The sequence below is a fragment of the Chinchilla lanigera genome, unplaced genomic scaffold (assembly GCF_000276665.1).
Source record: "Chinchilla lanigera isolate Chin_1 unplaced genomic scaffold, ChiLan1.0 scaffold00020, whole genome shotgun sequence".
Classification (NCBI taxonomy): Eukaryota; Metazoa; Chordata; class Mammalia; order Rodentia; family Chinchillidae; genus Chinchilla; species Chinchilla lanigera.
In genome coordinates this window covers 17,734,408-17,759,230 of record NW_004955421.1, presented here as the reverse complement: position 1 = coordinate 17,759,230, position 24,823 = coordinate 17,734,408, and the positions used below count along the sequence as shown (strand labels likewise).

Sequence of the window (24,823 nt, the reverse complement as noted above, 5' to 3'; positions counted from 1 at the left end):
TTTCATCTGCCCCTAGATAAGTTGCAAACTCACTTCACATCACGTTAGTCCAGATCCCCACTAGGTCTTACCTGGGGTGGGCAGTAGCCTCCTAACTGGCGTCTTGACTGCTCACACTCTCGGTTTGATTTACCCTAACGTTTTCCCCAATATTAGGCAGGTACATTTCCTACAAAACAAAGTGGGTTTTGGTGCTGCATATTTTCATATGAAAAATTATTTCTAATGTATTTCTGAGGTGTTATAAAATTGTAATCAATATATCAAAGGTGTGAATTTGTACATGTTATTATTCAGAATAAATATCACCAAAAATGATCGGAGATAACTTCATGGAATGTATGTATCTCAGCGGGGCCTTCTGTGTTAGAACAGAATCTCCGCTGCACCTCCTGGTTGTACGAACTGGGTTGTTCTGCACACTCAGTTTCTGAGCCTGGTGAGTTATTACTGTGCCCACATCAGCAATCAGGTGATCGTAAGGATGGCAGGGGGGCGACCCGGGCACCGTGCTGGCTTCTTGCCTTCCTGCTCATCGCAGGAACCTGTGACGGGCATCGCAGAGCTGTACAGCCATTTGAAATCTTAATGCTGCTTTCTGAAGAGACCGAATGACAAACGATGAGTCGCTTAGCTACTGAATGTGGCTCAATATTATTAATTTATTTTGTTTTTTAAAAAAAATTACGGGAACTTGCTATTAAGTGAAGAACCATAGGCAGAAAGTGCGGAAAGAGGAAACAAAGAGGATGTCAGGGAGAGCTGAACCTAATGAAAGCTCTGTATCCACAAAATAAGTTGTGGCTTTGTAAATTCACTCTAAGTACATTTGAGGAACAATAAACCATAAAAGAGGTCACTATGACCTTGAATTGTGCACAGCTTTTGAGATAAAAGGTCTAAGTATTCAAATACATTTAGTTGACCATAGTGTTGTTGACTGATTAAAAACCATTCATGCTCCTTGTACCCCTGGTGGAATGCTGATGAGGGGCTGGCCCGTATGCTGGGCACTTGCAATGGATTCTCTTCACGCAGAGATCAAAGTTGCCCCGCTAAAATGGAACACTAAAAGGTAAGCCTTTGTAACCATAGATGAATGAGGCAAAGCTACTAACATAAGGATTAAATTGTAATACATTGATTTTGCATTTATTACTTATTGGGTACATATCTTAAAAGCATTTTGAAGATGTTTCAAATTCTAATCATTGCATAGGATCACAACTTTTACAACATTTGCTATCCGCAGATGCTTTTTCTTTGAATATATAGTCATAATTTTCTGATTGCTTCAAAGTGAATACTTGAACTTTGCATACATTTGATCCTTTTTCTCAGATAAAACTTTTAGACTAAGTAATTACAAGCATGGACTTTGGAATTAATAATCCTGGCTTCAAACCTTGTGACAATTGCTCATTTGCTGTGTGACCATATGCAAGTTGCTCATCTCTTTAAGATTTTGTTTATCCATGAAAAAAATGGAGATAATAATAGAACCTATTTCACAGGGGTAGTCAGAGTACATAATAATACCCTTAAGTACATCAAGTACTTTCTATGTGATAATTTTTCACAATTATAAAATAAATTAGAATAATGTGAACATATAAGCCCTGTGGCTCACCTTTATCTCTATATGAAGAGGGAATGGTAACAGTGTTAGGAGATGGTATTGCAATCCATGACCAAGAAATGCCTCAAACTCACCCTCCCACTTGTACTTCTTGACAGAAAGAGGTAGATGGAAAGGCAAATAGCTGCACAGGAGCAAATATTCTTTCATACCTAGGCAAAAACCTTCTTACATGGGTCCTCCTGAATGATTCAGTCACAGAGCAGTATTTAGACCTTAATACTTAAGTGATAATTTCTGCTTCTGTGCTAGTCAGGTCTAATAACCATAATAAATACCTGAAATAGTCAAATTAGGAAAAGTCTTATTTTTGGCTCACAATTCTGAAAGTTTAGGTTCCAGTCCATGACTGGGTAACCCATTACTTTGGGCCTATGGGATTTTATTGCAGAGTAACACTGTTCAACTCATGGCTGGGAGGTAAATGGGAGAGAAACAGCCCAGGGTCCCACTATGCCTTCTGAGGGCATACCCTAATGACCCAAAGACCTCTCATGACACTCCACTTCTTAGATTCCACTGCCTCCCCAGGGTGCAAGCTGGGGACAAGTCTTTAGCATGTAGGCCTTTAGGAGACATTTATGATCCAAATTCTTCCAGCTTCCTACCTCTCTAGTCAAGATAGTCCTTGACAGAGGATCTAAGGTGCTGATGGAGATGAGAAGCAGAAAACAGAAATTTGTCTGCCCTTGTCCAAGACAATAGTCCAGTATGAGCAGGGGCAGGAAGGAAAATGTCCCAGAGCTTGTCTTTAGACAAACTTCAGTGAATGCAGCTGTGCAGTGCCGCCCAACAGAAAACCAGCATCATAAAAATGTTACTCATCGACCTTATCCAGTGGCTCTAGGACCCTGTGACTCCTGGCTCTTCCACAAAGTCAAAATGATCACGAACAATAAACATGTGAATCAATTCAAGACATGGAGGCAGTCGTGACAATGCAGCTAAAGACAGGAAAGAGGCCTTCCAGAACTGCTTCAGAAAGTGGCAAAAATAAGTGTGTTTAAAGCAAGAGGGGGATTTTATGGGATATTAATGACAATGTGTTTTTCAGTGTAACAAATTTTCAAAAAAAAAAAAAATTCACATATTTCCCAATCACATTTCATACTTATACTAAAATATTATTTCTTGTTTTCCTGAAACTCAAGGTTAACTGAGTACCTTGTACTTTTATCCGACTACTTTGTTTTCAACAGTTTTAAAGGCAAATTTGATGAAGAAAAGGCTTCTGCTCTGCGTCTTTCAATGTCACGTTATTGATAGTTGGGTATTTCTGTGTTGTGGAATGTTATCCTCTTCATAGTAGGGTACTGAGCTACATTTCTGGCTTCTATGTAGTTGCAACCCTCTCTTGTTCATTCTGATAACCAATTATATTTTCAGACTTTGCAAAATGGGCAAAGAAGCCCAAATCAGCTGAGAACCATTGATTTAGCAGCAGCAAAAGCAGAACCATACAGTATACTAAGATAGTAGACCAGAAGGTGGCACTTTTATTCAAATAGTGATGCAGGTTCTATTTCTCCCCCAAACCCACCAGGAGCTCCTTTCCTGTACTGTGAGAAGCTGTCTAGACCTCCTTGGGGAGCCCAATAATACCATTCTAGTCCTCTGCTGCTTATATTTCCTAGAAAATCATCCAATTCTCTATTGCCTGGCCTTTCCACACAGTGCCCATGAAACTACATATGGCAGGTATACGGCTTTTATGTGGATCTCCTTGTCAGAGAAAATCCAACAATTAAACCAAATGTTTACATTTCATCTGAAGCCATTAATTCCCCTGGCCTGAGGAAATGTAGTAGTTGGTGGGCAAAGCAGTCCTAGTCAGAATACCTTCCTTAAGCATGGTTTGCATTTCTTTGGATCTTGAATGTCCTCAAAAGGCCTGTGTGTTAAAAGGCTTGGTCCCTAGCAGGGCACTCCTGGGAGGTTGCGGTGCTTTTAAGAGGTGGAGCCAAAAGGGAAGTCTCCTCATTGAGGGTGTGCCCTTGAAAGGCTTTGCGGGACCCTGGTTCCATCTTCTTTCTTTACTTCAGATTTTGTCTATGAGGTCACTTTATTCCACCAAATGCTCTGCATGGTGTCCTGCCTTCTCAAAGGCTCCAAAGCAATGGAGCCAACAGATCAAGGACTATAAACCTCCACAATGTGAGCCAAGATAATTGCTTCTTTCCTCTTATAAGTTGACCATCTCAGGTATTTGCTAATCTATAGTGATAGGAAGCTGACCGTCACAGTACATATTATTCTTTTCTTCCATTTTATAGGGTGAAACCCTGGTATTGGGCAGTGAAATCTGTCCTTTAGCCGTCTCTCACCTACACATTTATCCTTGAAGATGAATGCTGAAATGCTCTCACATGATGTTCTCTATTTATAAAGTTTCCTTGTGTGAACGTGTGTTCTTACTCCCTTGAAAAAAAAACTGCGATGACTTTCCAAGCTCTATTAACTTTGATTGTCCAGCATTGATAATTAATTTGGTAAGCCTATCAGCTCATGCAGGGGGAAGATTTCATTAGCAAGTTAAATGTAACTTTGTTTCTTCATTGCTTTCCATATTTTGTTGGCTTTTAGAGCTAAAGTAGCTTTCTAAAAAATCCATTGAGTGAAGAGTGTAACTATATGGGTACACTGCTGTGCGGAAAAAATTTCTGCCCTCCATTCTCTATAAAGTTTGTATGTTCTCAGATCTCTTTTATTCAAGCATGATTCCTCACATCAGAATGCTCCTTTCACCAAGCAGCCCCACCTTAAAGCATAACATTACCTTTATTTGTAATCACAGGGCTTTATCACTGCATCAAATACCTGAGTCTTCTCAGATCCTGATATTTGTATTTAATCAATAACCACATCTTTTTTTGATCTTTCCCCTGCAATTGTATGTTCCCAGCTGTGTATGTTTTATTGTGTAAGAATTCAATTGAAACAGCCATTCATGTTTGCAAGAGGGATGATGTTTTATTATTGGTTATAAAGAAAAGAAATTTCACACTTTATATAACTGACCCTTTCTGTTATAGCATGGTGAATTCTTAAAGTGAGGAGCAAGTTAACAAACCATGGAAAGCAAGGCCACAGAAAGATCTTGGAGTATTCTGACCACATTATGAAATAAGACCTGGCAATTTTTATATCTGTAATTGACAAGCATTCAATTCAAATTTGAAATGCACATTTTTTGCTTAATTTGATAGCATATGCAGATCAGAAAGAGTAAGGGGTTGATGATCAAAATATTTACTACCCACGTGGCCTCTCCTGATCAATGACACCAGGTTCTATATTATTGGGACAGGGTCCCAGGGACCCTTGGTTCTTCCTTTAGTGGCTACAGGGGAGGATGGTGCTTGGAGAGGGGCCAGGGTGGTCTGAGCAGGGAGAGGAAACACAAAAGAGGTTCAAAGTTGTCACTGTTTGTGAGCCAGTCTGGTTGTATTTCAATACAGTATTTTAACAACTGTAACAGCTGTACTACTGGGTACAAGCTAGATTGAGAGGTGAAGAACTGTACAGTAGAGAAGCAAAGTCAGAAAAGTAGACCCCAAGCTAGAGCCCTGACATTGCCATTAATTCAGTAGGTCATCTTTGGGCAAGCTGCTGCCTGAGGCCTCCTTTTCCTCCTGTGAAGTGTGAGAACCCTGGATGAGTGTGGCCTTAGCTTCCCTTCCTGTTCAACAGATTTTATATTTTTTAATCTGTAAATTCTATGCATAGAATTTAGGACTCAAGCACCTGAAAGGCAGAGTGGATGCAGTGTTTCAGGAGAGATGGGAGGCCCTTTCATGCTCTCTGGCGGTGAACATGATAGTCAAAAAGAACGAAGCTGCATTAACTGTGGTTGCACAAGCTCTCAGCAGCAAGTCAAGAGCAGCTAAACACCTGCTGGAGGCAGCGTTAAAACTTTAAAGGTCAACAGTTTTAATGATAGGGGAATTTCTTGCAGATTAGGAAAGTGTGTAAGTTTACTACAGAATAAAACACGTAGTTTGGCCTGAAATTTCTCAAGGTAGAAAAAATAGGTATTTTGGAGTTGGCTGTTATTGTTTTTCCTAAATCACAAAAAAAAACTGTCTCAACTTTCTCTTCTACTTTTCTGTTCTTGGTTGGTTTATTGATACATTCTGCTTTTTATATTTAGTGAATACATTGAGTTATCTTCATGGGAAGATACAAGCACAAATTAATGAGCAGTGTATTCCTCTTATAGCTCTAGAATCATGCCTATAGAAAATAAATTCCAAATTACCTTCAACCTAGATGTGTTTCCATGTGAGCTGTTGTTTTAGCTTATTTGAATTGAAAATCATTTTCAGCTCATATGACATATTTTTAAAAAAGATATCATAAGTATGAAGAAGTGCTTAATGTAATTATTAATTACCCTTTTATTGGAAAAAGAGAAAAAGTGTAATTTCTGAAAGACATGTTATTTTAAAAAATTTAGAACTGAGAAGTACCTGTGTATGTATTTATTTTAGATATCTACACAAGTAATAGTTTAGTAAAATGAACTGATTCTGTTTAAATATCCCGTTGCTTAATGTATCTGACAAATAGAAATGAGGAATTGTCAGAGATCATTTTCTTGAAACTTGTACATATTCCCATTTACACTTATTAGAATAAAGAGCCTTTCTCTAAGAGATTAAGGATATGTATAACCTGTTATGACATAGTCATAGACATATAATAATACAGTCTAAAATTATAGTAATCTCTTAAAGTATACCAGATTCAAAATTCACTGGAGATATTTTAGAGACATCTGTTGTAATTACATGAACATGGTTTCTAATTCATTTAACTCCCTTTCCTACCCAAACTGTACATATAAGTGAATTTTAAGAGACTGTATAAATAAATTTTTAATTACAAAATGATGTTATACAATACATTATTAATAATAACCAACAATGCATAATGTTTATGCATGAGTCCATTAGAAAGATGAGCTAATGTATGTCAATTCTAAAACAAAACATTAATTTGGCCTGAATTTGTGAATGAGGTTGAATCCATGATGCAAGCTGATGAATTCAAGAATACAGAGTGGTTTAGCATGCTGTTTTATAATCAAGAAACATCTTGTACCTATGGCATTTAAGAGGTATTTAAGATTTGTTCATCGTGTGTGATCAAGAATCTTATTTTTCAGTGAGCCATGCGGTTGGGAAATTTGGAGTGAGACCACTGAGTTGACAATAGTAACTTTCCCAGACAGGTGCAGAATAAAATGGCCTAGAGCATCCAAGAAATGTGTACAGTCCTTGCATTTTGGCACATGGAAATCTCGGTCTCGTTGTGGTGGAATTTCCCACTGTGGCCAAAAGGACTGCCGGGACATGGTTCCTTCGTCATGCTAGCGGTAACAGATTTCTGAAATCTCCATGGCCAGCTCCAGGCACTCACTGGTCTCATGGCATGACTCAAAAAGGCTGCAGTCCACATCACAGTTGCAGCTGCAGTCGCCGCGTGAGTGGCTTTCATCTGCGGTGTGGTGGTACCCGTGAGAGGGGCAGCACAGGCTGATGCACATGGCTTCGCACGTCTCGGGGAGCATGAGGAGGCAGTCCCAAAACTGGCAGAAGAGACAGGCGAGGATCAGGGAGGCACACGCGTCTGCACAAAGGAGAAGGAACAATTACGATGTGCTAACCAGGTTCTCCTAAAAGTGTTTGAAGCGATAGAATTGCTAACTACCTTGCTCTGATCAGTATACATTTCATACATGTATGGAATTATCACATTGTGCCCTATAAAAATATGTACGATTAAAAATAATTATGATGCATGAGCAAAAATATAGTAAAATGAAGAAGAAAGAAAATTAATGGTACCACGTGGGGCCATCTGTGGAAGCACGCAGGTGTGGAGCTGTACTGATGACTTTATAGCCGGCTCTTAATTATTTATCCACATTAGGGGTAATGCGCACCGTTAGTCTTCCAGGCTCCCCTACCCCACGCCACCACTCTCTCCCCTTAAGTAATTGCTTTATTAACTTCCTGAGCATTTCCTATCGATTCCATGTAATCTAGTTATTTAAAGTGCTGACACTTTTCTAAACCCCTTTATTTACTTTGCCTACAGAGGTGCACGGAAGACACACAATTACCCGCCTTGCAACTGTCTGAAAAATAGCAAGGCCTCCCCAAGTGCAGGGGGCTGCAGGAGCAATTAGAGTTGAGGACAAGGAGCGACTGCAAATGTCCTTTTGTTATTAGACTTCGTTATTTGTTTGACTGATTCTCATAAATCTACCACACCCATGTCCAAATGTGAGTGAAAAGCACATTTCAAAGCTCAATATTAATGCTTTTTAAAATAATCGTAGCTTTTTGGGTTGTGTTTTATTTTTAATCCCTGTCTCCATTTTCCTCTAGTTATGCAAAGCCTTGATTTTATATTCAAGTTGCTTCAGTGAAGTACGTCATCATATGCCTAAAAGATTTTGAATCTTATCAGTCCTCTTTAAGAAAATTGGTTTAAACATTTACCATGCAGACTTGTAAAAATCTGGAAAATATCTCAAAGGCAATGAAGGTAATTGGTCATTCTAGCCAAGCAGCTGTGATGGGTTATAGATTATTATATTTTTTTGTTTTCATACAGGGAATTAGTTAGAAGATGTAGCAGTTCTCCTATTAAAATTATAACTTATATTGAAGTTTAAAAAGTCTCAAAACTGTATTTTTGTAAGAGGGTAGGTAAATGTTCATGTGATATGTCATCTAATTAATTAAAATTAGTGATCTGAAAGATTGTTGATGGTTGAAAGTAATATTCTAGCACAAATTGGAAGAAGATTTCCCCTCCAGATGGGCTTATCAATTGATCAAAGTTTGCCCTTCATAAGGATCTATTTTTTCCTAATAAGGATGCTAACTTTTTATTTTTCAGTCCTCAGTCAGTGCAGACCATGCAAGTGCACAGATTTCCCCTCTGCACTTTGTGCTACAATCTGAGTGACCTTTTAGCCCCACAAACTCGCTTCCAACAATATACCCAGAAAATTTTTTCATTGTTTCCATGCTTGGTAATCTTTAACAGAAAGGAAAACTACAAAATATGCCCAGGAAAGGAACAACTGTTTTAAGGAAAAAATGTTTGAAGTTATTGAAAAACACTATCAAGTTCTAAAGCGAGTCCTGCATTTAAGTAGAGAGAAATCTTCCTTTCCTTTCCCTCTCTGTCTCTCTCCCTCTCCTTCTTCCCACTAAGGTCATGGTTAAAAAAATATATGCCATGACTTTTATGACTACTTTAATTTTCATATATTGTTGCAGGTGCTGTGGTCATTACTCAGTATTTATAGTTTAGGCAGCATGCTCCATAATACCTCTGTGGGGTATGTACTCATCTCTGCGCCAGACTGGGTATATTTTTATTCACTTAACGCCAGCTTCTAGCATATGGCCAGCTCACTCATATCTCATAAGTCACCACAAACCACCCACAAAAATTCAGGAGTAAGTTAGTAATAGTACATAGACTGTATTTTGCCTCGTCTTTTCAGAAGAGGGCATGTTGGTGGTCAGAGACGTGGGGCATACAACCTCATGGAGTTTAACCACTGCCAAGACTGCTACTATAGCAGCCTCTGGCAGAGAAGAAGTTCTCAGTAGAATGTATTCCAAACCAAGACTCCATGATCCCTCAGGCTAGCGGCTCAAGAGACTTAGGCTTATGACTGTATTAAAATGAACCTATTGGATCCTGTCCTTCATACATGCAAGGCTGAAAGTTTCATTTGGAGATAAGCAGGGTGCATGGTGAGTATAAGGATAGGAGCTGATGTTTCTTACTAGAGTGTGAAAAACTTTTCGTAAAATGCCCTTATAATTTCCTGAGGGCATATCACCTTTTGATTTAATTGCACTTGCCAGCATCTTGAGTTGGCGGACGCTGGAGGTCTGCTTTGGATGTGTACCGCAGATTTTATTTACAAAAGAAAAACAAAGTTTTGGCATAATCCTTTGGCCAAATAGGCATTTGCTACCCTCCACCTCCCTATTTTGCACTTGAGAGCAGAGCCCCCTCCCCTTTTTCTGTTTCCAAGTCAGTCCTTTTTATTTGGTTATAAAAGGCAGAGCCTCTTGCCCAAAAAAACCATGGTAACATTAATGAATTGAAAACAGATTTTTCCAAACTTTCAAGCGTGTTCCATACTTTTCCTAAAAGGTGTATTAAATAATTCTACATGAGCAGGCAAAATTGTTTTGCATATGGCCAAGTTTTGTTTGCACAGAAGTAACAGAAGCAGTTCACAGGAAAAATCTGTAACTATTTGAAAAGAGGGTTGGACTTCCCGTCCTCCTGAATGAATATATTTGCCTGCACTGATTCCCAGGGCTGTCATGTTTACTAAACATGATGTTCCGTGATTGGCACCCTTTTTCTTGGTCCAGGCTGAAGGGTACTGGGTATACACAACTGCCTACTCCATGTCTCTTCTGTACTGTCTTCAAAGCATCTCACCAAGGCTAAATTACACTTGGGACCTTCTTCCCATCCCATATGCCCATCTGTCCTCGAGTTTTCCCTTGTGAGTGGCTCTTGAACATGCAGATGAGTTCACTGGACACCCGCAAATCAGTCTTTGTCATTTTCCTTTTGCTCAGCACCCTCTGCATCTAGTTCATCACTGCATCCTGTAGATTCTACCTCAAGCCTGTAACCACCTGCAGAGTCGCCATTTTGGATCTGATTCCCATCAACTGATGTCAGGACCACAGCAGCGACCTCCTGCTGAGGACCTTCCGCTACCGCATGAGCTTACTTCCAATCCATCAGTTCTGGTGGTGTTTTTCATCTTGAGTTAGAATGACTCACTTTCCCCTCTAGTCTTGAATCCTTAGCCTAGCCTAAGGCTCTGGGCTCTTACCCCTTTCTGGGACTTCTGAAACCACATTGTTCCTTGCTGTACTTCAACGGGACTGGCTGAATTTGAGTGCTTGGAATGAATCTAGCTCACAAGTTATGCATATATTGTACCTATTTTGTATTGCACACCCTTCCCCCAGCTTCCCCCAACTCCTATTCAAACTTTCCCTCTCAATCATATCATTGCTGAAACTCTCATAGCACCCTGCTTTATTTTTTTTCTTCCTAACATGGACCACAGGATGACATTAACTTACTTAGTGTGTTAGTTAGTTTCTCCTCCCTAGAATCTAAGTTGCCCAGGGTACAAAGCTATGTCTCTTGCCGAATGAGTAAATCAGTGATTGTCTCTAAGAGGTAAATGTATTGTGATCTCCATTTTTTTGATGAAACACTAAGGTTCAGAGACTGGCACCGACTGTCCCAAACCCTCCCAATGATAAGATGGTACAACAGGCATCCACATCTAATTCTTTCTCCACCCAAAGCCCTCACTCTCTGTTCCACTGATGTCTGTGCACTTAGTAGACCGAAAGCCAGCCTGCAGTCCTCTGTGCTATGTGTCTCTCATACATGCCTCAAGATGCTGCTCAGTGGATACTGCTCTCATTCCTGTTTCTACATGAGGAGACCATGGCTTAACAGGAAGGCCCCAAACTCTAATTTGGATCCAGATGGTCTCATCCAGAGCTCTAAATTAGGAAACTGGCCTGCCCTCTGTAACACATTTGCACTCTCTTCTTGCCATTTTGAGCCTCGTGCAAGACCGCAGTGATTTCCTGAAGGCCTGCTTCCTTTCCTTTCCCTGCTCTGGCCCTTCACTGCCCTGGATTCTGGAGACTGACAAAGTATTCTGCAGGTTGCCTTAGTGGTTTCTGCCAATGAAAGGCAACAACAGGAGCCAGGAGGCTGAGAGGAAGGGAAGCACAGGCTGCTTCTCCTGCCATCTTCCTACTGTCTGAGGCAGTGTCCAGGTCTCCTCCTTCTATTTATATGGCTCTGGATAACGACAGTCACTAGTGATCTCTCTAGGGCTGGTTACTGGCTGGTGGTTTGAAGCTAGCACCAGCAGCAGTCTCCTTGTGCTCTGGAAGAATACAGGAAAGCAGGACAGACTTTCCTTGTGGTTGCTGAGTTCTGGGCTGCCTCGCTGTTCACTGCGCTTGGCTTTTCAGCGCTTCTAGTACCTTTATGACAAGTCCCTTGTATAGGAAGTCCCTCTGCTGGGCACCTGGCACCCTAGAAGTGGCTCTAATCTCTGCTGTTAGAGGGTGCATCTGGATTTTCCTTTCTTAAACCTGGAATAAAGGCAGTTTAAGATGAACTGGAGATCTGGATCCCAACAGAGCCCTAAGTGGTATTTGCCTGTGATCTGAAAGCTAGGACAAAATCCCCGAGGGCGGATTCCTTTCCTTTTTACCCTGCCGGGGTACTTCTAGGACGTCAAGGTTGTAATGTGCTAAGTGATGATACCCTAATGACACTGAAGAATTAATGAAGCTTCCAGAGGTGCTAAATGTGGGACTGACTAATTAAGAGGGAGAATCTGTCTCATGAGGAAGAGTCATGTTTAATTATGGCAGAATAGATAACAATGCAAGGAAATTCCCCAAATGTACCTGAGGTCAGCTTCACAATCACAGTTCTGTATTCCTTGAGCTTCCTCTCTACTCTCAGCTTTCTGGCTTGCTACCATGGTGTCCACCCACGACTAGCAGAAGAGACAAGAGGCATCTCTAGCTGCCAACTTTAGGTCCCGAAACATCCTTCAACTTTAGAAAAACACCCTCTGGTACCTTGGGGATCATTATCTAAAGTAGCAAAAATATGGTTCTTGCAGCAGGGATCCCAGATAAATAACAATTCCCCCCTAAAACAGGGCAAGATAGAAATAAATAAGTAAAAAGGAAGCCAGAGCTGGGGGTCATGGGGTAGGCCTTGAAGAGGCTGAGGCAGGAAGATCGCAAGTTTGATCCCCACCTGGGTAACTTAGCAATTTTGTGAGATGCTGCCTCAAAATAAAAAGGGCTGGGGATGTAGCTCAGTGCAAAGGTCCTGGATTCTACCCCTAGTCCTGCAAACCAAACAAATCAAATAAACAAAAGTTCAGATGAACCTGACCCATACCCAGTCTTTTAAGGCATTCATGTGCTGTCTGGAGATTTTGACATCATCATGAGCTTTGTGTCTCAGTGACTGACTGATTATTGCAACTTTTTGGTTCACAAGTATAAAAATTGTTTCTCGCTCCCCAAACATTAAATTCTCAAAAATATGTCTGTAATGTAGAATGGGAATAAATAAAGTGTGACTGAATGCCTTTCTCTAGCTGGAGAATCATCCCTGATGTTATCAGTTTTAATAGCTATTTAAATATGTCAAAATCTATTTAAGTTCAGACAAGCACAACTAACATCCAAGTCAGTTCTTTAAAAGCTAGAATGACTAGATTTGGGTGATACTTGGTAAATTTGTGCTTATGTTTTTTTCTGAGCAAATGAACTGAAATAATTATAAAATTGAAACATTTTATAAGGTGACACCACTGCATTTAATTGTATGAAATTTATAGTGTAGAAAATGTAATCATTTTATTCAGTAGTCCATGGTATAATTAAGACTATTCTTTTGAGGTACCTTGTATTTATGATTTTCTTTTTCCACCTGGATGAGATGTATCAAATTCAAAATTATACACCAATTAGGCATATTCTCAGAATTATTTTTAAGGAACTTATTTTGTGATATCGTATATATCTTGATTTTTTAAAAAAATCCCCAGGGGTGCTTTTGCAATCAGAAGAATTAGAAACAGAAGCAGGTGCAGAGTTCTCTCTGGACTTTTTCCATTTTATTGGGAAGGGGACCTCACATGATGAACCACAATTTAATAATAATGTTGCAGCACATAGTGTGTGATGTGCAGTAAAGATCCTTTTAAATTCCCATCAGAGCACACACCATGAACTGTGCTAATGGATGCAACACATTTTACAAAATCTGCATGTGTGAGGCTTTTCCATCCTGTTTTAAGTGGGGCAATGTATATAAATAATAGATATTAGCAATTAAGCATCCATTCCTATGCACTCATTTATACATTTGAAGATAAATTAACCACAAACTACATGAAAGTGGATGCAATCTTCTCTTTTCCCTTCTGTTTTCCCTGCTGTTCCTGAAAGATATTTCTGTATTTATCTCAGTACGAACAATGACCCCAGTTCTCAATTTCTGCATCCTTAAATTAATTACTATCAAAAATTCTCTAAACTGGAGCAAGGCTGATTTAACTCTTGAGTTCCTCTGTGTCTGCTGTTTAGGATAGATAATGAGAGTTTTGCATCACTCTTTGTGGTTCTTCCTTGGTTTTCTACTCTGCCTTTTGTACAGGTACCAAAATCTCTCCCTTCACTGGGGAAGTCTGTCATGACACGAACAAAGAGTGGTAGTCCCTTACCAATGCCATCAGGTTAAGACCTGAACTTCCTGGGTCATGCTGACCTACATCTAGTCCTTTAGAAAACAGCCTACTTCAATGAATCTCCTTTAAATGATGACACCTTTGCTTTATTTTTTATTTTATTTTTTTATTTATTTTGAGACAGAGTCTCACTGTGTAGTTCAGGATGGCCTTGAACTCATTGTGTAGCTTAGGCTGGCCTTAAACTCTCAGCAATCCTCCTGCCTCAACCTCCCAAGTGCTGAGATTACAAGCTTGAGTCACCACTCCCGGCCTCCTCTGCTCTTTTGAATGGAGTAATGTGTTGTTTTTTCACATGAGTCTTGAACCTTTTCATGAAGTACTCATTTTGGCCCTTCCATGAGAAGACAAAGCCCTATATACCATACTAGTAGACCTGGCCCCATATCCTTCTCCCTGATAGAACAGATTGCAGTGATTCTGGGGGACCCTGTGTTTTCCTCAATGGGTGTATAGAAAAGAAATCCCAAATTCTGGGGTCATTAGCCGGACGCACAAGATGAGCAACAGCTGTGCCTACGCAGCACAGTTTAGCAAAATGCTACGGTGTCAGGATGTTTTTGCAGAGAACCGCCTTGCATTGCCTGCTTTGGGCATTAATCTGTGCAAAAGCTGGGAATTTGAGAATCATCTCAGATCAAGACTGTAGTGCACAGGCCAAAGATGCATTGTTGGGAGTGTCTTGGGCTCCCTACAATAAATAGAATTAATTACCAGCAGTGGAAATTTTAGAAATTTCAAATTACAATCCTAAACTCTGGCTATTCTTGGAAAACTTCAAGAGGCAACTCTGAGCCTCTATTTCCTCTGCCAACGGTCTTACAGAGCCAGGTAGAAACAGGGACCTTTAGACACGCGTGATTCTGTTGCCTATTTCCAGTTTACTTCAATATTCACATGCTCGACTGGCAGCTGGGTGTGTAGATTCTAGTCTAAAATATCCATGGCAATATTTGCACGTGAAACCACACTTACAGCATGGTAGAAGGCTTCACTCTCCTGCCTTCCTAAGACTTTATTCATAGGATAACCTACAATTCAGTTTGTACTATGTGCCAGTTTTTGCACTAGTGCTTTATGCTTGTTATTTCATTTGATCCTCAGAATGCCTCACAGTGTGTTAGGAACCCTATTATAAAACCGAGAGACTGAGATTCTAAGATGGCTGGCAAACACAAAACTTGTACAGCTACCATTATACAACTTAACTTCAGAGGCAAGAGCCAGGCTGATATGATCCCAGAGGTGCTTTTATACAAAGCTTATTTAATTTCCTTCTCTTATTTTCAAAATTAAATGTGAATTGAAGTTCAGATCAAAATAACAATACCCTGTTACATTTTCCTTTCATAAACTCCAGGGCTTCTTTAAATGCAAATGTGTATCTTGAATGTTACAAAACTCTTGAGTGGATTATATTTCCCATAAAGGTCACTGCACCATTAACTGAGTTACATTTCATATGGCATAGTGTGGAGTTCATGGCTCTGAGCTTGATCGTGGCCATTTAGCACCAAGTCAACTTGAAACTGGTTTTGCAAATGGAGTGTCTCTTTATGTCATACATGGCATGGTTTGATCTATGTTTGCACTCATCAAAATGCCTAGAAAGTGATAGTACCTAGAGAAACCAACAATTTTTCAGAGATTGCTGATGTAAGCATCTTGATATGTTATACAATTTATATGCCTGTATTGCAGTATTTTAATACAGTTCTACTGTCTTCTCCTGTTTTCCTAGAGCCACAAACTGAATAGTTTCATGTATGAGAAGAGTAAGAAGTTTGTCACATTTCTTCATTGGCTTCACAGCTCCATACAAGAACGATTATGCCCCACTCAAGCTATTTAAAACACATCGCCTCTGATTCCCTGTTTTGAGAGCAAACAATCTGCCAAGCACCTCATAACTGCAAAGTGACCTTGACATGTGTCATTCACCAGGGTTTTCAAATCGAAGTCATCCTGTTTAATATTCATAAAGTCTTTTTTTTTTTTTTCTAACAGCATATGTGGTGATTTTACAGGGGCTGGGGGTTGGGGAGTTTTATTTAAAGATGGGTTGAATGCTGAGAAACATACCATCAGTGTCTCTCTGATGAACTGAAGTATCAGTCTGGAGGTAGGAAAATTTTGTTTGGCATTCTTCAAGGGAGGACAGTGATGTGCTGGACTCTGACAGTTTTTTCTCGTTGGAGGTTTCTTTGGCTGGTCCATCTGTGATTTTGAATTCGGATACTGAATTTATAACGATAGCATTAATGGCTTTCTCATCTGCATGATTTTCATTTGTGACTTGCATATCTAGGTTAAAAAAAAAAAAGAAAACATACATACACAAACCCACTATAGTTTACCTAGTGATCTAAGAGTGGAAATTCACAGAAAAATTCACACTCTAGATTTGATAAAAACACAATTTTATTAAAAGGAATGAAGATTATTGAGCAGAATAATTATGAAGAAATATGAGAAGAATACAATTGTGAAATCTTATTCATGTTATAAGTTTTCCTATAATATTAATCTGTAATATGTATTTCCGCTATAGTGTTTTTGATGATGAGGGAGGAGATTCCAGGAATTTGTTCACTTGGGCCAAAAACATCTCATACAATGTTTCCCATGTTTTGTTCCAGTGGATCTAACGTTGAGAAGCAGGAAAGGGGGTCTCAGTACTGGGCTGGACTGCTGAGTAATTTACACGGTCTCAATGAAATCACTTTAATATTATTTTTGTTTCTACAAATGTCAGTTTCCTCCACTTCATAAGAAAAAGTAGATAGAGATTGTCTTAGTCTCTTTTCTCTCCTTCCTGAGACAAAATACACTACACCCAAGGTTAAAGGAAGAAAGGTTTGTTTAGCTCATGGTTTGTAGTGGTTTCAGTCCATAATCAGCTGGCTTCAAGGCAGGGTGGCCCATGGCAGAGCGGCAACCATTCTTGGCAGTGGAAGACAGCAAAAGCAACAAGAGAGTTTAACAGCGTCTTTCTGCCCCTTTTTTCTTGTCCAGATGGCTGGGATTAGGGCAGTGCCAAACTGATCAGTGGACTGATTTAGTATCACACACCCTTAATCCCAGCATTGCACGCTCAGGATTCAGCCACCTCTGAAAAAGCCCTGTGACTGCATGAGGCTTTGGAGACCCTCTCGACACAAACCATAACACAGATAAATAGTCTATCAACTCATTCCAACTTCTGCCCTCAATGATATTCTGTTGCTACCCTTTTCTCGGGCTCAGTTCGCTGAGTATTTGGTACTGCGGGTGTACATGGGAACATGCTTTACTCTATGTGATCATCTGGCCCAATTGTTAGAGTTGTTCAGGGAACTTCTGCTAAAGTCCCTGGCCAAGACTGGTTTGCAGAGGCGAAGAGAAAGCTGATGAGGCCCAAGTAATTCATGTATTTTTGAGCTCCTTTATTCTGTCCTGCATGCCACATAACAACTCGGAATCTGTGAGTAATGGGCTCTGGATATTGGGGTGCAGTGGTGACTGACGTAGGAGTGGTCCCTGACCTTCTTCAGCATTAAACAAGTTAGGAAAGAAGTAACTGCGTAAGTTGTGTACTTAGAAGTATATGAGAGAAACATCCCATGGAATCTTGTTAGAGAGAAGGCCAGACTGAATGGGAATGCACTTAATCTACAACTTACCCAATAAGCAGAGTCCTAAGATGAGGAAAAGAGGAAAGTGAAGAAAGTATTCTCTAACATGCAGGCAGCCTGGTTCTCAGGGACATCTTAAGACCTATGTAGGCAACAGTCCTGGTGACTTGGCAGAATTATTGGGTGAGGGTAAAGATGTGTTCTGGGGAATTGTATTCCCATGGATGCCCAGTGCCTGACTGATTCAGTCATGATCATTGACTGATATAAATAATATGACTGACAACCTGGTTTGATTTTATCATATTTATACAGCTCTGTGCAAGAAATGTATTTTGCTAAGTCCATTTTCCCTGTCTATTATATAGCTGCTTCTTCATTTGGGCCAAATGGAAATTTCTCCTATAGCAATGGTTCTCAGACTTTTCTGCAGAGTACAATCACTGGAGAAATCTAAAAATTTGAAATTCTAAAGGTTTAGGTATCTTCTTCCTCAGCAGACCAATTAATTTACAATCCCTGGAGGATTTTTGAAACATCCCAGGTGACTCCAACATGCAGACAGTTTTGGGAATCATAGGGGTTTCCTACTCCTGAGAGTGGTGGAAAGGAGCGAACATCGTACAGACTCATGCGTCAGCGATTCTCAGAGACCAGTCATGGGATGATCACTCTCTGAAGGCTCTGAACTGGCACCAGACTTAACAGTCTGCTATACATAGTCATGTCAGGCAATTTTTGTTTCTTTATGATTTCACAAACAACCTTGGTTTTCAACCATGTTTAATCTTATCCCTTTCCCATATACTTCTGGTTTTAAATCTGTTGGGTGGGGTTTCATCCACCCTAACAGAGATTGGCAAAGACAGGAATTCAGGAAAACATCTGTTATTAACAGCAATTAATGTACTATTGAATATTGAAATAGAATTGCCTCAGCAGATTGAGGAAAAGCTTCTTCTAACTCAGGAGGGATTCACCAAATTAAGGATATAGTGATGATAATAAAAAAAATAGCTAATTTTGTTTACTTGATTGTCAAAGCGTCCAGTAATCAGCCAATACTTAATACTTTAGACCAATTCAAGCAGTATTAATATTTCAGCCAGTTTTTTCTTTTTTCTTTTTTTTCTTTTGGCCCTGGAAAGACTGTATGATGTTTAGCTGTATCGCTGTCCTGTACCTCACTATACCGATAGCACCTGCCTCCATGCACTGTAATATTCATAGGCATTGTCATATTTCTCCTGTGGGACAACATCACCAAGTTATAATCCACTGCTTTACACACACACACACACACACACACGCACGCATACACACACACATACATGAGTTGCATGCATTTTATCTCCAATTCTATTACCACTTATATATCTTGTTGAACATAAGCATATTAAAGACTAGAGGATGTAGGTACTATTGCTTCTTTGAACAGAAAGGAAACTGGAATTGGTATCTTCTTTTTTGTTTTTGTTTTTGTTTTTTTGTTTTGTTTTTCTCCGGTACCTGGAACCGAACTCACGACCTTGTGCTTGCCAGGCAGGCGCTTTGCCGCTGAGCTAAATCCCCAGCCCCGGTATCTTCATTAATAAATAAGAGTAATGAAGGCTTAGAGCACTTATTTAATAAATTTCCCAAAGGTTCTTCAACATTAAAACTGGTATTCAAACCCAGGGCTAGGTAATTCCAACAGTTTAGCTCTTACCCTTCATATTATTCAATTTATTCTTAGCTTTTACCTCAGCTTCCTAACTGCTCAGAAGGCACATCATGCTCTGCACCCTAACTCCTGAGATGTGTCCCCAAATCCAGTCTTGCAAATAACTTATTTTCACAGGCCCATATTCTCCTGAGTGGTATTTGCAAAGTCCAACCAGCTTCTTTTTTTTTTTTTTTTTTTGTTTTTCTCCGGTACCAGGAACCGAACTCACGACCTTGAGCTTGCCAGGCAGGCTCTTTGCCGCTGAGCTAAATCCCCAGCCCCCCAACCAGCTTCTTGCACACTCAGGGACTCCTGCCTATTCAACTACTGCTGCTTTGTACCATGTGTTAAACAGCAGCTCAGAATAAGCCAGTAGAAAACAAAACCTTGAAGAATATAGAGACTGCAGCAGCTATTTACTTAACAGATTAATTAACAATCAATTCAAATGATCACAGGTAGTCAGGCTGCATGTAATTTAAATTGCTTCTGCACAAAGTAATTCAGTAACAAAAAAAGTTGGATAGATGTTACTGGAATGTAAGAACATGCGGAGAATACAGTATACAGCCAAGTGATATATGATTCTCTTTTTAATTTTGCAACAATTTTAAGTATAGCATTTTGAATGTAAGTGGTGTGCTACATTAAGCAACCATTTGGAGCACACTAGGCTTGTACTGAGAGAATTTTATGGACAAGTTGAACTGCCATTCATAAAGTTATTTTAATTCTGTATCTCTGTTTATATTTTTATTTTTTTCATTCCCCAGTGTCAGCTATCTGTTGCTCATTAAAAAATCATCTGACATACACACATTTCAGAACCAGTCTGTTCAACCCAGAATTCTGACATCTGAAGCAAGTCACAATTTTTGGTGAATGTTACTGAAATCTTCCATTTTTTATAGATGGGGAACTAACAATAATTTCCCCAGATTCTTGCCTTACACTGTTGCTTGACATTGTATCCGAAGTATTATAAAGTAGCATAAGCTAAAAGGGGTAACATATAAAAAGTGGTATCACATCTTCCGGAGAGAAAACTATTTTTGAATTATATAAGGAACTTGTGAAACTATATTTGGGATGTTATACATAGTTTTTGACATCAACTTAGAGAAAATAATTTTTTAACAGAAAAAAATTAGGACAAAAATTAGGAACTCATCTATAGTTCTTAGATAAGAAATAAAGTATAACTTGAAAATTGGTGAAATAGAAAATTCATGTGTGAGTTAAAAGTAATTGCAAGAACCAGTGGGCATAAACTAAGGAACAGAAAGATAGACAGTTAATTAATTTTTTATTACTGCTGTGCAAATGTTATTAATTTAATTCAATTAACATTTATTGAGTACCCAGATGCAATAGATGAATCACTGTGACAGGAGCTATTCATTTATTTACTTTAACTTATTAAGGAAACATTTTAATAATTTTTGATTTTGCTCACTAAATGTGACTTTGTAATTCCTTTATCCATAGATTTTCTATTGCAGTCTTTGTAGATCCGGCATCAGATTATAAATAAGTTGCATGTCTTCTTGCCTGGCTCCTCTGGTTCTATTCTTGTTTATGCTTTTTTTTTTCTCTTTCCTGTTTCTTTCCCTTTTCTTCTCTTCTTTTCCCTACCCCTCCCCTTTCTTTTTCTTTCCTTCTTCCCCTCCCCTTTCTGCTTTAGTTCTCTCCGTGACTTGACCTGTGTCGTTTATCTGCTTCTTTTTTCCTCTTGTGTCTTCAGTGTAAATTTATTCTTTACAACTTGGTTCTCATAGTTCTTTTTTTATTAACCTTACCCTCAAAGGTCATATTTTTTCACATGCATACCTTAGTTGTTTTCCTTGTGAAGTTGTCCCCTCAGCCTCGAGGGAACCAGCCAACCAGCTGCCAGTCAGACAACAGTTAAGCATAAACTCCACACGTAGTCCCGTGCTAACCACTGCGGAAGTCAAATAAAAATAACAACTAGTCTCAGTTAAGAGGCTTCCAGTCAGCACGAACTGCAGCCTCACCCTTGTCCCTGACTATTGTACATTTCATAAGCTGCAGCCGAATCCTTTCAGTTCACATCTTTTACAGTAATCCCTTCTTCTTCTCCCAAAGTGGGTAAGTCTGGCTATCCATGGAGAATCCAAAATTCAATTTTCCTTGATTGTGTTGTCATTTTTCCAGTTCCCTAGGCTTGAAAACTATTCTTGTACTTGTGCTATTCCTCCATCCAGGCAAGCAAGGGGTCTTTGTTATGCTTCCTTCTAAGTCTCCTTTAAGCCCTTGCCTGATTTCCCATTTCCGTCACTACCATTCCGGTTGGGTCCTTTGCATCCTCAAATTTGGATTTTGCGGATAGTTTTTGGGCTCCACATGGTGACAACTCCCTTTAAGATGTTTTGTATGCTACACTCAAGAGGATGTTTTCAACTATATGCTTCTAATCATATTGCTTATAAATCAAAAGCAAAACAAAACATATACACACCATGGTGCACACACATGAGAAATGTTAATGGCTCACTATTACCCGAATATTTTCTCATTCTCTTGTTCTCAATTAATTTACCAATTCTATCGTCTTTCAAAACAAGTAACTTGCTGCTAAAATTTTCTTGAGAGTGGTAAACCCCAGGAATGTATATAGATATTCTTAAATAAGCCTTTAAAGCAGAGTGATTTTAATTTTAGTTCAAGATCAAAACATTTAAAACGTGTGTATTTCAAATGTGTTGGCCATTTTCAAAGCGATAAGGGTGAATTTTATTTTCCTGTGCATTAAAACCATACTCTGGCTTAGAATTTAGTGCTGTAATTATCTATGGTTGATATCAGATCAACGCAGACAAGTGACATTTCAAGGTATAGCCCATGAAAGCATTAATAAATTTTTATGGTTAGTAAAAGTAGTTAATGAAGTGACAGTATACAGAAAAAAGTTATGTTTGACTGTGATAATTTTATAAATTTTAGAAATGATTTTTTAATGTTGCTAGAATATATGACTATATACTCCACAGCTTGTAGGTAATATAAGTATATATCTTATTTAACAAGATGAAGCATGGTAAAAGTTATTAGAAAGGGTCAAGTCAACCTTTCTAAATGTGTACATCACTATTGTCCTTATATCTGGAATACTGATTACTGTGGACAAAGACAGCACAAAATTAGGAAGGTTAGGATTCCTAAGCATTATTAAAAGCAAAACAAAAGGTAATTGATAACCCAGGGAAACTGTGTTTTCAAGATCATATTTTCTTTTATGAAAGCTGAATGCCAAAGCTGAGCAGATAGTTTTCTTTAACTGAGGGATGGAGGCCTCTTAAAAAATTGTCACTGTTTTGAACTGACAGTAAGTAATCACAGAATATTCAATTGCTGTAGCCTGATAAATTAGATAAAACAAAATCTTGGGCTCATTAAATTTAACTCATTGGGAGAATAAATAAATATATCTGACTTTTTTTTGTAATTTTCAAATGTCAGCTCTGGCTGGAAGATGTCCTTTAAAGACTTTCAAGTTAAAGTAGCAGTTTTATATATCATTGTTTTGATTTGTCTTCTGTAGCCCTTCAGTTGAGACCTAGCCTCAAAAACGTTAGATAAAATGTTTATCGAGAACTATGACAGGAGGGTGTTTTAAGCCTTCTCAATCGACCTTAGTAAATCTGTTCTAAGAAGTGAGGAAAAGCAAAGGTTTTTATTTCTCCAGAAATAATAGGAGTGGATGTTCAAGATGAAAAGGATTAAAGGGCAAGAACTGAGTATTGAAGGTGGACGGAGACTTCCTCCCCGAGCTTCCAGAACAACTTTAGTCTTTGGGAGATGAATTGTTTTGTTACTTTGTTTTTCTTTTCTTCCTTTTTGCCAAACTCTTCCATGTAATTACCTCAGTTTTTTGCACGTCACTACACTTTGTATCCTAAGACAGACATTGGCTTAGTGATACACTTTTATAGCCAGATCATAAGCTGGTAACAAGGAGCATTTCACTCCTGAGAGATGGCTGAATCTTTTTCAGACATGAAAACAGTTTGCAATTATGAGTCTCCATTTCATTTTTATGCAGTTACTTTCAGGTTAATGTTTGTACAAAGTGTTTCAGGAAATAAAGATTATGTTACCTAAGGAAAAAAATTGGTTATCAGTTTTTATAGTTTGATGCACTTGGATTAGTAAAGGTTTAGGGCTCTGAAATAATGAAAACCAATCAGGCTATAAACTCCTGCAGCATTGGTATTACATACATAGTTGGGTTTTTATTTTTATTTTTTTTACTGCTAACATTTAAATGTAAAGTTAAAATTTACACACTAATTACTTAAAATAGTCTCTGTTATGTTAAAACTCCTACAATTTATTCATTCCAACTATTGGAATGTCACTTAAGTCTCTTAAGTACACTATCACATTTGAAACTCACAGAAGTTTTGCAAAACACTTACAGTGTTACATAAATGAAGAATTGGATGGATGTTTTAGTGTTTTCCCAAGATGGCCCAACTAGTAAGAGGCAGACCTAGTGCTTAAACTCACTGATGTCTTCTAATTCCTGTGGTCACCAAACTTTGCATTGTCAAACTTTGCATTGTCAGCCTTAGAAACCAAGGCCAGGGGCTGGGGATATAGCTCAGTGACATAAGTGCCTGCCTGGCAAGCGCAAGGCTCTGAGTTCCATCCCTGGTACTGAAAACAAACAAACAAACAAACAAACAAAAACCCCAAGGACTGTGCTGTGAGGTTATGATCACTTCCTGTGGATAAACTTTTGTTCCTTCTGACTGTCCTCCGTCTGGGTTAACTGATCCAGCTTGACTGCGAGACACGGATACATATGTTCATGGCAGAACTCCTATAGGGTAAATACTGATTAAGTTCCAAATGCGAACATTGAGTCCAGTGCAAGAATCTTCTTACAACAGTCCCCCTCTCCAATTCCAGTAGATATTAACAGGGACCCAGAGGTAGCCCTTCCCTCAGTATCTGGTATTGTGATGAACTGCGGAGTGTTTTTCTCCCGTTTTCTGTGGCGCACTCCTCCAGGGAACACGGGCTCCATTCATCTTCAGCTTCCCAGCACCTTGTACGGTGTCTGGCAGAAAGAAAATGTTAAATATTTTTCAACTGACGGACTGACTGACAGACTCAGCTGCTGTGTCTCAGCTGTCAGGTGACAGTGGACTCATCCCTAGGAGAAGTTTTCTAAGCCTCTCTTACTGATCTTTCTCTTCCTCTCCCCGAATGCCAGTTGATCCTGGTGAAAGTCTACAGATTTCTTTCTCTAAAATACATCCTGATTTTCAATTTTATTTGAAAGCAATATTTGCACTTGCATATAAAACTATGAAGATCATTAAATGATACAAATAAAATCTGTAATGCTTACCATTTTAAATACATTGTATTCTTTTTACAAAAAATGGAAATACCTGGAAATATATATATATACAAAATTAGAATTAAAATACATATATATGCTAATTTGCATTAAA

General features: G+C 38.9%; 1 protein-coding gene across 1 annotated transcript; it reads right to left on the bottom strand.

Moving 5' to 3' along the window:
* Window positions 1-7,010: 7,010 nt before the first annotated feature.
* LOC102005943 (myoD family inhibitor domain-containing protein-like) lies at window positions 7,011-24,390 on the bottom strand. The gene is made up of 3 exons (XM_005383926.1): window positions 24,249-24,390; window positions 16,101-16,322; window positions 7,011-7,270 (listed from the first exon to the last, which is right to left on the bottom strand). Exons 1-3 carry the CDS (start codon window positions 24,388-24,390, stop codon window positions 7,011-7,013), a joined length of 624 nt encoding a protein of 207 aa, XP_005383983.1.
* Between the last annotated feature and the right edge of the window lie 433 nt (window positions 24,391-24,823).

Bases quoted from the DNA above. Each gene is read 5' to 3' on its own strand.
- LOC102005943 (XM_005383926.1), bottom strand. From the start codon at position 24,390: ATGGAGCCCGTGTTCCCTGGAGGAGTGCGCCACAGAAAACGGGAGAAA. The intron at 16,323-24,248 runs GTAAGAAGATTC...TTTTTAACCTAG, and splicing joins AATTGGAGAGGGGGACTGTT to ATATGCAAGTCACAAATGAA. The intron at 7,271-16,100 runs GTATGTTTCTCA...TCCTTTGTGCAG, and splicing joins TCATCAGAGAGACACTGATG to ACGCGTGTGCCTCCCTGATC.